The sequence below is a fragment of the Lynx rufus genome, unplaced genomic scaffold (genome assembly GCF_022079265.1).
Source record: "Lynx rufus isolate CCGP_SWC_20201006 ecotype Redwood Valley unplaced genomic scaffold, mLynRuf1.p SCAF_8, whole genome shotgun sequence".
NCBI classification, from domain to species: domain Eukaryota; kingdom Metazoa; phylum Chordata; class Mammalia; order Carnivora; family Felidae; genus Lynx; species Lynx rufus.
This window is the reverse complement of record NW_025814896.1, coordinates 61,849,923-61,865,446: the sequence shown is the minus strand read 5'-3', so window position 1 is coordinate 61,865,446 and position 15,524 is coordinate 61,849,923. Positions and strand designations below refer to the sequence as shown.

Genomic DNA, 15,524 nt, shown 5'->3' with positions numbered 1-15,524 from the left:
GCTGGCCAGGGTTCTGGAGAAAAGTAGAATGGCTCAAACTTTCACTTGGCACCATCCCTGTGTGACAAGAAATGACAGAGACCTACTGCTGCCAAGGTGGGGAAGTAGAGGAAACAGGTATAACCAGGGCCACATGCAATACCTGAGATCATGTCAGCAATGATTATTGCCCTGTTTTGTTTTGTTTTATTTTGTTTTGTTTTGTTTTAAATGTGCAATTAGAGGCAGAGAGCACAGACCCCCTAACAGTTGCATGGGATCTGGCTATTCCAGAATTTTTCATTTGCAGCTGTGTTTAAACTCAAGTAAGACAGTTTGGAGGAAATACATTACTCGTATAATCAGTCATTTCTACTAGTGGCTTGTTAGTAAACACTGACTCAGACAATTAAATGCTAATGCATGTGTTACTGGATGTACTTAGCTTTTGTTCCCTCTCCCCTCAATGAATCTTTAATCAGGAATTTCAACCCTACCATCATAGACTTAAAAAAATAATTTCAGACTTAAAGTTGCAAGAATAGAGAACTTTTGTATGCTCTTTACCCAGATTTGCCAATTTTTAATTTTGTCATGTTTATTTTACCACATTTATTATTTTATTTTATTCCCTTTCTTTCTCTCTACTTATCTCAACACATACACATTATTTTTCTGAACTATTTGAGATTAGGCAACATCGTTGTACCCCATTACCCCTTAATGCATCAGTCTGTATTTCTCAAGAACAAGGGTACTCTCTTAACATAATCATAATAAAGTTACAAGATTCAGGAAATTTAACATTATTATAGTACTTTTTATCTGTATATTTCAATTTTGTTAACTGTCCCAATTCTGGCTTTATATTTTTTGTCTCTAGAATAGGCCCAGTACAGAATCATGTATTCCATTTAATTAACGTGTCTCCTTAGTCTTCTTTAATCTGGAATTATTTTCCAGCCTTTCCTATCATTTTTCATGATACTGATGTTGAGTAAGGTCAATTACTTTATAGAATGTTCCGCAGATAGCTTAGACTCAGAGTGTGTATTTCTGGACAGATTGCTAGGGCATCCCATCCAGAGGCACATGATGTCCGTCTGCCCTCATTAATGACACTAATTGAGATCACCTGGTCACCGTGCATTACTATTTCTCCCTTGGAAAAAAGGCCAAATAGAGGTTTGTGGAGCACAAGCATGATGTCCATCGGTGACTCCTTTTCTGAGAACTTCTATTCAAAGCCTGCTAAACATTTCTAATGGAAAATATCTGGCTTTAAAATGTACCTCAGTAGTAGGTGGCTTTGGAGTGACTGGATCAGAATATCTGTTGCTTCAGACCAGGAGCTGGAGCAGAGCTGGCCTGGAGGAGAGCTGGCCTGGTTGTGGCTGTCGCCCTTGGCAATCAGGGCAGGGATTTCTGTGTGGCTGACTCTCTCCCAGGGTCAGCGTGGATTATCTAGTTAAGGAATGACTGCATTGTTCAGAATGGAAGTGACAAGCTGATAGCCTGGCTCATCAGCATGATGAAAGGCAAGGAGGAAGACACATTTCAATACCTTATTTTAAGTCCCTATTTGCAGGAACTGGGTCATCCTTCCTGTCCTTCAAGAAGCATTTACTTCAGGAAATTCATGATGATGAAAAGTCTTGAATTGCAAAAATTTTCTGCACTGTGCCAGAGAAACAAGTTATAATGGAAGAAAAAGCAGGTGGCAGAGGTGGGAGGGGGGACCTGAATACCTTCTCGGGTATAATGATTTAGGGTCAGAAAATTCCAAGTTTTTATTTATTTGAAGTCTGCCTTTCTCCTCTAGTAGCCATGTGACTGGAATCACTGAAGTTCTCTGAGCCTCAGTTTATCTTTATCTTTCTGAATGAGATTTAAAACAATTAGAATCCCTATAAGGTTGTTATGTAGATTAAATATGGTCATGTACAGGGGTTCCTGGGTGGCTCAGTTGATTAAGCGTCTGACTTCAGCTCATGATCTCATGGTTCATGAGTTTGAGCCCCACATCGGGCTCTGTGCTGACGGCTCAGAGCCTGGAGCCTACTTCGGATTCTGTGTCTCCCTCTCTCTCTGCTCCTCCCCCATTCTCTCTCTCCCTCCCCCTCTCAAAAATAAATAAACATTTAAAAATTTTTTTACATATGGTAATGTACAGTATTTTCTGAATTGGGAAGTGTCAAGTGTGTGTAAGGAGTTTTTGTGTCATCCCAATTGAAAGCTTCTCTTAGGAGATAGAAACAACTCCTGTCTTCTCCTGGGCATCAAGGGAGCTGCTTGCAATTTTAAAACTTTAACAGCCATTTAGAAACCTTAGCAGAAATTCATAAGGGCAAGAATTAGCACAGGGGACAAGAAAGAAACCTGAGGCTGAAGGAAGGAGAGAATATGATGAATAGGTGTGCAAGATGACTTTCAGGGGAGTGGGGCAGGTAGAGGGGCTGCTTTTGGTGAAGCAAAGCTAAAGCCTTTTTTCAGGAGATGGAATTTAAGCTGGGCTGTGAATATGAGAAAGTTCTTACAGCCAAAGGTAAAAAGATCCAGTCTCCAGCCAGAGCAATTCCTGTTTGGAGTAAAGATTGAGAACTACTCCTGTGTCTTTCACCCCATGAACTGACCTACCTACTTGGAGTATTTCTGCAGTCTCCTGACCACTGAGAATGGGCCACATTTTTGCTGAGGGCCTCAACAGGGCACGTTCCCTTTTCTCCAGCCTAAGTACAGGAGAGCCCTCTGGCTGAGGTGGGGGTGCGGGTGCGGCTTGTATCCAAGGAAGATGACTGGGATTGCCAAGATGGGGCGAGCCTGAGGAAATAGGCATGATTTGTCTTTATATTTTAATCTGATTCCTTTCAGGGGTTGTGAAGAAGTGTGTGAGCCCCACCCATGCACTGGTGGGCTTCAGGTATGGAGACACCAAGGTTGTGCCCACCTCATTCATCACGCCTGTCGGGGGTGCCATGCCCTGCCCGCTGCTCCAGGTACCTGCTACAGCGATCTTTTCCGGGGGCACTTTCCACCATCCCCACAGTTGTGGATAATGGGATGGTGAGGCCACTGCTGGGCCTTTGCTAAACATCTGGTTGGGCTCCTCTTGGGAGCTTGTGTTTGAGCAGGAAAAGCAGTGGCCCCTGTTCCTCTGGCCTCTTGCCTGGTGACTTTCTTGCTCCACTTTCACCTGCTAACCCTCTATTGGGTAGTTTCATGACTGCACAGACTGGCTTGCATTAGCACCTGTGGCCCTTGTCACTTTACAGAAGATGGTTGTGGAAGGGAGTTGCTATAACTGCTAACTCCCTTAAAACTTTATTTTATTATTTTTTTAGTTTATTTATTTTGAGAGAGAAAGTGCACGTGCAAGTGGTGAAGGGGCAGAGAGAGATGGAGAGAATCCCAAGCAGGCTCTGCCTCAGTGCAGAGCCCGATGCGGGGCTCGAACTCATGAACTGCAAGATCACAACATGAGCCGAAATCAAGAGTCAGACGCTTAACTGACTGAGCCACCCAGGTGCCCCAACAACTGCCCTTGAAACTTTTAACTGCAAAAGATTATATTAAAACAGATTTAATAACAAGGGCAGAAGTAGCACTTTCCTTGACATTGTAGTCAGTTAATGCCAGACCTTGATACCATAATGCAGTTACACCTGAACATGCATTCCACAGGTGAGCTGGGCTGATGTGCTCTCCTCTACATATGAATTCATAAAAGCTGTGCAGCCTCTGTTCCATCCTCCTGCCACTACCTGCACCTCAGTGCCCAGGCCAGAGAGTAGACCGACAGCCTCCCAGACTTCCACCACTGCCATTCCTTGGACGGGGAGCTGGGAGGAAAAGCGCCGTGAGCACTCCCAGGATTCCATGTTGGTTGTCTGCTGCCACCTCCCTGAGCTGACCCAGAGCGCCTGTCGGTGCACTCTGTCCCTGACAGATGGTCCTGTCCATCTGACAAGTGCCCAGCAGCCTCTGCATGCCCCTTCACAAGATTTCCCTTCTTCCAGAAGCTGTCTCTTTGTAACTTTTGTCCATGGATTCCAGGCGTGTGCTTGGGGGCAACATTAAACAAACCTCCTTTCCTTTTGGTGACGGTCCTTTAGTCAATGAGGACACTGTTTGTATCCCTCCTTGTCTTTATGTGAAATAGGTTACTTTAACCAGTCTTTGTAGGATATGGTTTCCAGACCTCTGGCCATCTTGCATCTTGCTGGCCATCCCCAGGATCCTTGTCAGGTGAAGAAGTCCTGCTAAAATGGGGCTCCCCCAAACTGATCACAGAATTCTGGGTGTGGCCCAGTGAGCCTGGAGAAGTTTGAAACCATTGATTCTTTCTTAGTAGAGAAAAAAATATGTGTTTGAATTGTAGCATCAGTACTTGCTCACCATCTTGGGGTATTTTAAAATATTTGCTATGGCATAATGTTCTCATCTACAGGTTGGAGATTATGTCTTTGCCAAAATTGTGATACCCAACGGATTTGACTTCTATGTCCCTGCCATTGTCATAGCACTTCCGAATCAGGATATGGCCGAAGATAAATTCTACACAGTTTTGAAGTGTAACAACCGGAGAGTAAGTAGGCTTTCAGGGAGGAAAGGGCTTTCTCACTAGGCAGAAGGTAGCTTCTTTTACCCCTACTCTCCTGGGCAATGCCTCTCTTTCCTGGCTCTGCCAGACGTACTGAAGGAATGATTTCCTTGGCTGTACATGTTCCCTTTGCACATCCAGTCTTCAACACAAAATCTACCCTTAGTAAGGTCACCATGGCTCCTATCTCCTTCATCAAATGGCCTTTTTGGCTGTCATTCCGCATTTGACAGCTGGGGAGGCTCATGCCGGTTCTTTACTGTCCTCCCCGGGTTCCTACAGCACCTTTCTCTCTCTCTTCCTTGCCTGCTGCTACTAGCCTGTTCTGGCCTTACATTCCCCTCCCTGTCCTCCTTATGAATTTCCCTAAATGCTTTAGAAAGCCCTTCATTAGTTTACAGATCTGATGATGTCACTTGTCTGCCTGATGTCCCCCCCCCCTTCCTGCAACGCACACATGCTTCTCATCAACCTCAAGAAAAAGCCCAGCCTGAACCCATCATGGCCCCAGCCCCATGGAAGACTCACTGCTTCCTGAACACTGTTGGCTTCTCTAGGCCCCTAGTCTTTCCCTCTTCCTGGACCACCCTCCCTGTCTTCTTTCCACAGAAACTCCTGTCACCAGAAAGACTCTGCCTAACTTCCTGCTGAGGCCCTCAGGGGTCCCTCTTCCCACACTGGCTTCCTCACCAACCTCCCAGTTCCTTAAAGGCAGGAAGGCAGGGACTGTGACCTATTCATCTTTGTAGCCCCAGCACAGCACCTGATGAAGGTTCTCAAAATTGCTTTTTTAAATTCTTAAATGAATAACGTTGCTAATGGAAATAACATTGTCTTGATGGACCATTTAATATGCCTGGAAATTAGACCAGCAAGCAAAAAGGAAGAAGCAAAATACTAGTGGCTAACTTTATTAAGCACCTACTATGTGCCACAGATACTAATCCAGGTACTTTATACGTAATGAACAATTGAATGCTCAAAACACTGTGAGCAGGTACATTTACTATCCCCGTTTTGAGATAAAGAAACTGAAGCAGAGACATTAAGTCACATACAGGGTAAGTAGGACAATGGGCATTTGAACCCAGGCAGTCTGGCTCCACAGCCTACATTCTGAATAAATCTCTTTGCCCAACTGTCTAGTATACAGAATACAAATAACCAGTCAATTCTTGACTATAATATGAGGTGTATTCATCAGAGGAGGAGTCATGGTAAATAAATTTTAAAATTAAGGGCAAGAAGTGAAGACCAGGAGAGCCAGAGGCCCTAGAAGCACTATATCCAATCTGACAGAACAAGAAAGAGAAAGGGGCACCTTCTCATCAACCCAGGAGAAAAAAAAAAAAAAAAAAAAACTTTGAGAAAATAGACTTTCCGAGAGCTATTTAGATGACAATAAACAGACAATTGGCAGGGCAGCAGGCTGGAAGCTTTTTTCTTTTTAATGTTTAATATTTATTTTTTGAGAGAAAGAGCAACAGAGAGACAGAACATGAGCAGGGGAGGGGCAGAGAGAGAGGGAGACAGAATACGAAGCAGGCTCCAGGCTCCGAGCTGTCAGCACAGAACCCGATGTGGGGCTCGAACTCACAGACCGTGAGATCATGACCTTAGCCAAAGTTGGACACTTAGCCAATTGAGCCACCCAGGCACCCTATCGCAGGAAGCTTTTCTGATATGCAGCACCAGCTCTGGGTATGTCTCCTAGGCAAGAGAGGGGAAAGCAAATCAAGGGACATTTGAAGAGATGTCCCTGAGCATGCCCTAGGGTGTGGGGAGAGTTGATCCCTGAGAAAGAGCTTCAAAGTCCAGGAGGGACCTTGGAATTTACCCACAGGACAGCAAGGCCCTAGAGACTAAAGCAGCATGGTCAGGGGGATAGACATTGAAGACCATTCTGATAGAGATTCATGGGGCTGATGGCGGCACATTAAGCCCGGGGTGGTGGTTATAGTTTCTGAGTCCAGGAAAGAGGTGGCCAAGGCTGAAGTAAAGGTAGAAAGGAAGGTGGTTCTGTTGAGGGATGTGTGGGCATGCATGGGCATGTGCGTGGGCAGTCATGTGCATCTTGTGTGGACGGCCTTGGCATGTGATCCAGGATATGGAGACACGAGAAACGAGAAATGAGAGGACTCAGCGATGACTTTCATTCAGCATGTGATTATCAAGCTAGGTTTTGCAATTTGACTGCCCTCTTAAATGTCACTCTGAATAGGAGAGTGGCTAGCAGCTCTTATAATGGGTTGAGCTAAACAAAATTACATCTAAATTGTGGACATTTCTGACTTAATTTGTGTGAACCCTTTTGGTATTATTACAGGAATTTTGCCCTCGGAGTGCACTTATTAAGATCAGCCAGAACAAGTATGCTCTCTCTTGCTCTCATATAAAATCACCCCCAATTCAGGAGGATCCAAAAGTGTAAGTAGACCCAACTTTTTATACTCCCTGAATTTTATTTATATCTTTGCACCTTTGGTCTGTTTCTGGGTTGGGATTCATGATCTCTATAAATACTTGGGGAGAAAAGCAGAAGTGGAGGACCTCCTGCTTAAAATGTGGTTATTTTGTTTTTGTTTTAATGTTTGTTTACTTTTGAGAGAGAGAGACAGAGCGCGAGCAGGGGAGGGGCAGAGAGAGGGAGACACAGAATCCAAAACAGGCTTCAGGCTCCGAGCTGCCAGCGTAGAGCCCACACAGGGCTCGAACTCACAGACCGCATGATCATGACCTGAGCCAAAGTCGGACACTTAACCAACTGAGGCACCTAGGTGCCCCTAAAATGTGGTTTTATGATTATTATTCCTTCAACATCACACCTCTTACTTGCTTATTATTTGTCTGTCTGCTTCTAATCTCAAATGCAACATTATTTTACTGACTCCTCAGAAAAGTATTCAATCCTGTCATGGGCATGAAGAAATTATTCCCCTTTTATTTGTAAGGGTTCAAAGCCTTCTAACGAAGTCTCACTCTAAAGCAAAGGTTAGATTAAGTTTCAGTTAGGACCATCTGCCTCTCCCCTTGCTGGAGAGTGAGAGTAAGGTGTTGGCCCTGGTGCCCTGTGCCCAGGTGAGCATGGGTGAGTGGGTAAGTGGCAGTTTCCAGGGGCTACAGTGGGGTGAATCCATTTTTGTCTGAGGAAATAGTATTGTTAAAAGCTGGAAAGATAGGTTAAAGTCAGTAAGAAGAAATGCAAGCCTAGAAAGCAGGCAAAAACCCAAGTCCTTGGGGCCGATGAGGGGCATCACAGTTGGAGTCGGAGCCATGACTTTGGAGATGAAGGGTGAGGGAAGGAGCAAGGGTTAGGGAAAGGGATCATGAAAACACCCTCCAACTTCACTTGGAGTTTGTGGGTTGTCATGGGTGTCAACCTTCATTCTCCTGATGGCATCACCTTGTACTTCATAAGCAGAAACCATCAGGTGTCTCTCCTCCACTCCTTTTCCTCCACCTCTAGGCTTGTGGAAACTTCTTTCTCCCTGATGTCAAAATCCCTTCTCTTGTCCAAGGCTGACCTGCCCACCAGACTCCAGAGGCCTTCCCCACTACCCAGTCCTTGCTCCATCAGTTATCCTGGATTCTCTCCTATCTCCCTAGCTCCTCTCCTGATTCCTTCACCTCAGCAAAAACCCAACTTTGCCTCCCCTAACATGCATGCATGCACACACCCGGTCCTAAATCCATAGAGCTCCCTTAGTTCTGCCATGTGACCTGGCATGCTCCCTCCCTTCACAGCTGCTCTCTATGTGGCAGTCTCATGGGCTGTTGTCTCCTCTCTCTTGCCTCCTCTTCCCCCTCCTTAGCCTTGGGTATTGGCTCCCTCCCTTACCCCTGTGTGAAGCTATTCCCACAGCGGCCACTCAAGACCTCTCACATGCTCACACTGAGTGTGTGGGCTGTTTCAGTCTATTTACCACTGTCAACCACCCCTCCATCTCTTGAGGCCTGTCATGGCTCCTCCCTCTGGATTTCTTCCCTGCCTCATTTCACCCACATCCCTTGCTTTCACGACTCCATTTACACTAAGGACCTCGTGTCTCCCTCTCCACCCCCACAACATTCCTATCCTCTGACATCAGGATGGTAGTGTCTGACAGTGGGACCCGGGATGGGCTTTTCTAAAAGCTCCCCTGCTGGTTGTAATGTGCAGACATGGCTGATAACTATAGTGGGAAGGGCCTTGGAAACTAAAACCTGAGTGCCTGTCCCAGCCCCATCCTCACTTATTTTGTGTCCTTGGGCAGGTTGCTTATCATCTAGGAACTTGTTTGCTCACAGGTGAGGATTGGAGATGGTCTGTTGCATGCTTGGGGTAAAGCAGGTGGTCAGGCCCTGGCGGGAATCCTGTTACTTCCAGCCATTCACCTGAGGGTACAGAATCTCAAATTCAGCACATCTAAAACACTCCACAGACCCACTCTCATCTCTGCCTTCCCTGACTTAGTTCTCTCTTCCACCCACCAGTTCATGGAGTTGTCCAAGCAGCATCTGGTAGTCATCCTTGGCTTCTTCTTGCCCTTCACCCACTACTCCCCATTGGTCTCCAAGTTGTATTGATCTAACTTGCAAATACTGCTCAGCTCTACTGGATCTGGACTGCCTTAGGTCAGGTGTCTCATTTCCTGAGGCCCCTGCCTTTGGCCTCCTCCTGCTACAGTCCCAGCCCACTTCTAGAAAGGCTGAGCAGAGGAATCTTCCTTGTGTGGAAATCTGCTCCTGCCCCTCCCCTACTTAAAAAACCCTTCAGAGTCCCCCTCCTAGGCCCCTTCTGCTTTTTGTTTTCTTTTGTTTTAATTTTAGTTAGTTAACTTACAGTGCAATATTGGTTTCAGGAGTAGAATTCAGTGATTTATCGCTTACATACAACAGCCAGTGCTCATCACAAGTGCCCTCCTTACTACCCATCACCCATCTAGCCCATCTTATTATTGTAGCTTAGCCTCTTGTGGATCTGATTCAGGCCTGCCTCCCTAGCCTCACTTGTCCCTAGCCACCCCACAACCAACTTCTCACAAGCCCCCTGCACACTAACCATGCGAAACTACTTGTAGCTTTCCCCCCACACCATGCTTTTTCAGGGATCTGTGCTTTGCATAAGCTAAGCATTCCCTCCCCCTGGAATGTTATTCTTTGTCCTTGGCCACTAGGGCACTCTAACACTGAACTCAAGCATCACCATCACTATGTCATGATCCAAGACTCTAGCCCTTCTATGCAGTGAGGTGATCTCACTGCATCATGTAGCGGTTTCATTACAGAAATTTTCCCTTGTGTTGGCCATGTACTTTCTTAATTTCTCACTCCCATTATGCATGAGTCCTTGAAAGCAGATGTCAGGTTCTATCCACTTCTAGATCATAGTTGCCAAGGTCCAGCTCATAGGATATGCCCAATGAAGAATGACCCAGTGAACAAATATTAGTGGATGCCCAGCATTGTTCCTTGAGAGGTGCATGGTTTCATAGAGCATCTTTCCCTAGGTATTATTATTGAAAATATACACTACAATCTTTCATTCTCCTCCAGGTGAGTATAATGTTTCATTTATAATTATAACACATGTTTTATTAATCTCAAAATCATATCCAAATTACAGTACATTTTAAAGGAATATGAAAAGATATGTCTAGGTATTGACCATTTTCACTAAATTCAACATTATCAATCCTATTTTAGAATTAAAATTCAATTCTTTCTATGTTGAGAAAAGCCTTTAATTGTTCTCTATCTTAGTCCTGCTCCAGGCCTTATTTAAAGCTCTTAGCTGCTAATTACCTACCCAGATTTCTAGGGCTTTCTTTACACAGCAGAAGCATTCATTGACTCTCTAGTCTCCCCATGGTAACTTCCACTGTTTTTTTTTTTTCTCTGCCTCCCCACTAGCAAGAGACTACATTTAACTTTCTTAAGTAGAGGTCATGTCCAACACACTAGGTTCAGAGTTTAATCTCTCTCTGTTTGTACAATCAGGGCCAGCAGGTGTGAGCACACAGACTGAAGGTGCAGGTCTTATTTTGTCTCGTCTGGGATTTCCTTCTGGCAGGTCCTTTCTCATCAGGAGCACATCCTCACTTACTCTATAGCGTACTGCCTCCCTTCAATTTATCTTTAGTAAGCCTTCACATCATTATACGAAATGAGACCATTAAAAAAAAAATCCCAGTGCTTTCTTCATGGGCTGATTAAAGAAATGTGCTATAGCTTGCAACTCCAACAGAACAGCACTTGACTAAATTTAACTTTAAAATATTGAATCCACCCTAACCGTCCATTTGGGGTTGGTCAGACAAGGGGTACATGGCCCCAGGATGCCAGACATTCAGCTCTCCATCTTCTGTGCCTCCTCTTTTTCTTCTTTTTTGAGACCTCCAGTTGTGGGTGACAGAGTATTTCCCCCAGGCCCCTCTTCTGGTTCCTAACTGAGGGTGACAGACAGTGAAAGAGGGAAGTATTTGGAGGGTGAAGGGTTCAAAACTGATTGAATATGGCCAAAACTGATGCAGAGTTTAAGTTTCAGCTCAAAATTTGACACCAAAATGACTCTTGAGGACTTTTGTCCTCCTTCATCCAATATGTTCCCCATATTGCTAAATTCCAAACAACTAGTTCTTAAAGAAGAGAGTGTTTAGTATCTCCATATTTGCAATGTGAAATCACGGGTGGCTCGCACTGGTTTGGTTTTTCTCTTTTCTTTGCTATATGGTTGAATGCATTTTCTGACAGCACAGCTGAGAGAGAGCTGTGCCTTCTGAGAGTGTGTCTGTTGGAGGGAAATGATTGCTCTTGCTTTACCCACCTTCAGTAATGTCCCTGAGGTTTTTTCCACATTTCATGGCATAGAGATGTCTGTTCTGGGTTAAAATCGTCCGTAACCTGGCTATAACTTTCGCCATTTAGAGAATACACATGTAATTTCTCCTAATTCCAAGATGCAAGCAGACCAGGAGGAATTTCCCCTTTCTTGGTGTCCTCCCTCCTTGTCAGGCAGGACTTCTCTCCCAGGATCCTGTTCCTGTCAGAAGGCCGCAGCCTCGGGTGCTACAGGGGAAGCATGCCTGGTGGGTTTGGTGCTCTGGCTTCTGGTTTTCTCCAGTGAAAGGAAGTGACTCTACCAAGCCTTATTCAACTTCCCGCTGTGAGGTGGTTGAGTACAGGCTGGGGACTGTGTGTTCCTCCAGGCAAGGTGCCCCAGCAGGCTTGAGCTGGATCGCATACCTGGTGTCATGTAACTGGCTGAATATGCCTCCCAGGCATAGCTGGGATCCACTCTCCATTCTCGACAGAGCAGAGTTTGGGCACATTACCTCTGAGGTTCCTCCTTAAGGAGATTCACTTTGAGGGAATTGGATTTCTTGAAAAAATTAGCAACATTCTAAATGTGAACAGGAAAGGGCACCTGGGTGGCTCAGTTGGTTAAGTGTCTGACTTCAGCTTGGGTCATGATCTCATGGTTTGTGAGTTCGAGCCCCGGCCTGGACCCTGCTTAGGCTTCTGTATCCCTCTCTCTCTCCCCTCCCCTGCTCACACTCTGTCTTTCTGTCTCTCTCTCTCTCTCTCTCTCTCTCTCTCTCTCAAAAATAAACAAAAAAAATTTTAATGTGATCAGGAAAACCAGAGAGAACTAATCATTTTCTCTATTTCGAAAAAATCACTGCACATCCAAAGGAAATTGCTGGGCAGCGAGATCCTGAAGGCAAGGACTGTTCTTTTCTTGATGTGTGATTGTAGTTGTGTGGTCTTGGGTACATGGCTGTGTACAAGTCTATGGGAGGGGAGACCACTCTCCTAGAGTTCAGATGTGTGCTGTCCAGGTCTGTGGTCAGCTCCTGATTCCTGAGTATTAGTGCTCATTGTCTTTCTTTGAACAGTTTAATCATTTTCCATCAAACCATTTAAGAATGTGTCCCAAAGGAAATAATAATTCTGTGCTGGTTAACATTCCTCCCTTTCCTCTATGTAGTGTGGCCTCACATTGTCTTCCTGACAGCAGTGATACTAAGTCTTCAATTGAAGCCTCAAGATTCAGTGCTGGCTCTGACATTACATGAGATGAATCACTTCCTATAATCTTGCCTCATCACTGCTGACTATTTTTCCCTTAGAAGGAGCTGTGCATCTAAAATCATTAAGCCTCAGTATGTCATTAGCTCCCTTGTCTCTTCTGGTCAGATTAGGACCCCCATTTCCTAGGCTGGAGCAAAGCCCTTAATAAAAAAGCAGTTCAAGAACAAACCCTGCCTGTGAGTGTCCCATATTATCTGGAGGGACAAATGCCATTGCCTATTTTCAGAAAGCATTCTGCGGTGCCCTAATATAAGAGAGCATAGAGAATCATAGCGATTTCTAACCCTGAGGGCCAGTGGTAACAATTGGGATGGCAGCAGCCTTATCAGTCTCTCAATTTTCTGCTCCTTCCATTGTTAAAATTCAGGGGTTTCATGGTCCTCACCAGACATCTATTCGGTGCCTACCCCATAGGTCCTCCCATTCTAAGATTGGCTTTGTGACAGACACTTAGAGCAGAATAGAAACGAGGCCTCAGGAAACCAGTGAGATAGGGCAAACTGGCAAGCTGGCATTAGGCGAATGAGGTGGGTTTTGACCCAAAGAGGGTGTGGAGTGGGTGCTCAGCACTTTCCTCCCCAAAGTGGAACCACTGCTTCTGAAGAGCCAGTGGAAGTCACCATGCCTGGCTTCCCTCACCTTACCCCCACCCCCTGACACACACATACGTAATTTTTACCTGTTTGTCACATTATTTAATCAAACCTAGAGCCTAAAGTAATTAATAGGACACTGAATTTTTTTTGGTTTTGGTAGGAGATGAGGCAAAAGAAAGCCATTTAGCAGCGCCTTTCCAGGCATGCTGATGCATAATGTCCACTGGCTAGCAGTCTGGAGCATGGCCACCTTCCCCCTTCCTCAGAGTGGGTTTGAGCCAATCAGAGTGGAGGGGCATGGGGAGGGTTGGGGAGGGGGGCGCAGATAAGAACTCTCATATCAGATTCACACCTACCCTGCCCCCCCCCTCCTGCAAAGGGACATTTCCTGTGGAATATTTTGAACTTAGTTGACATCAGTAAAATGGGGTAGCTGCTTACATGACATGAAGGCTTTCCTTGATCAAAATTCTGGTCTGCTTTTTATTCTGATCATGACAGCTTGCATATTTTTATTCTTATTCCAAAGTATGCATTGTTAATATAATTTTAATTTAGAAATTAAAAGCAAAAAGAATATGAAAAAAAGCAAAAAGAATATAAAAATAGTTCCACATTTCAAAAGTAATCACCATTTGTATTTTGGCACGTATCCTTCTAGAGTATTCTCTCTGCTGTGTTGATTATTTTTCCTTAAAATAAAAATTTGTGTTTCCCCGTTACCATTTATGACAGTTATAAAAAAAATTTTAATGTGGAAGAAGTGACAATCTTACTGGAATTCTTTTCCCTGAGGCAACAGTTAACCATTTGATGGAAAGGTTTCTTTTTTTTTTTTTTTTTTTTAATTTTTTTTCAACGTTTATTTATTTTTGGGACAGAGAGAGACAGAGCATGAACGGGGGAGGGGCAGAGAGAGAGGGAGACACAGAATCGGAAACAGGCTCCAGGCTCCGAGCCATCAGCCCAGAGCCTGATGCGGGGCTCGAACCCACGGACCGCGAGATCGTGACCTGGCTGAAGTCGGACGCTTAACCGACTGCGCCACCCAGGAGCCCCTGATGGAAAGGTTTCTAGTCACATACGTTGTTTGTGACTTTTTCCCCACTTAACAATATATTACTTGCTTTTGGCATGATGGGGACATGTTTTGTTTTGTTACTGCCTCCCTGGAATTTAATTATCTAGGTGGTGTGTGACTTATATGACCAGTCTCCCACTGAAGACTAGACATGTGTTGCTTCTCGGTCTTTCCTGCCCTTCTTACTGGTTTCTTTGCATGATCATCTTCCTGGTATCCTTCCGGTAGGTAGGTCAGCCTCTCTTCCACCTTTCTCTTTGGGTGCCTTATTCTCTACTTTCTCTCTCTCCTTCCTTGTTGCTCTTCTTTCTGAGAGGTTTTAGGAGGTGGACTGGACTGCAACCGATCCTGATACTTGGGAGATGTACATGGGAAAATTTTAGAGACCATTTCTAAAGAGTAAATAGAACGTATCAATTTTGTCCACTCGAGAGGGAAGCAGCAATGTGAGGAATAGTTGATGGTAATGTAGGTAAGATTTTAAATTTCACAGAGGAGGGGTGGTGTCACAGCCTTGTCATGTGATTTCAAGATGAGTCTGAGAACCCAGCTCACAGAACTTACACATCTACATAGGTGCTGGCCTCATATTTCAAGATAATTTTGTTTGTGTCCTCCTGAGAAGGCTTTCTCCCATTTTACTGCTGTTGCTTGGGCCATTTTTTTTTTTATTGTGGTAAATACACATATCATAAAATGTATCATTTTAACCATTTTTAAGCATACAGTTCAGTGACATTAAGTACATTCCCATTGCTGTGCAGCCATCATGGTCAGCCAGTCCCCAAATTTTTCCATCATCCCAAACCGCAACTCTGTACCCATTGACCACTAATTCCCCATTCCTTTGTGACTGACATTTCATTTAGCATAATGTATTCAAGGTTCATCCATGTTATAGTCTGTGTCAGAATCTCCTCCCTTTTTAAGACTAAATAAGATTTTATTGTATTATATACCACAGTTTGTTTATCCATTCATCTGTTGGTGGACACTTGGGTTGTCTCCACCTTTTGGCTATTGTGAGTAATGCTGCAGTGAACATGGGTGTTTGAGTCCCTGCTTTCCTTCTTGTCCATACATACACAGAAGTGGAGTTGCTGGATCATATGGTAATTCTATTTTTAATATTTTGAGAAATTGACATACAATTTATATGGCAGCTTTACCATTTTTATATTCCCACCAACAGTGT

At 44.5% G+C, this 15,524-nt stretch overlaps 1 protein-coding gene across 1 annotated transcript in view; it reads left to right on the top strand.

Annotated features, from left to right (window-relative positions):
- The window catches only part of VWA3B (von Willebrand factor A domain containing 3B), a 200,546-nt gene that overhangs the window by 182,165 nt on the left and 2,857 nt on the right, over positions 1-15,524 (top strand). Inside the window, 3 exon segments of the mRNA XM_047069178.1 lie at positions 2,851-2,975; positions 4,427-4,564; positions 6,906-7,006. Of these exon segments, the coding sequence (XP_046925134.1) occupies positions 2,851-2,975; positions 4,427-4,564; positions 6,906-7,006 (364 nt within the window).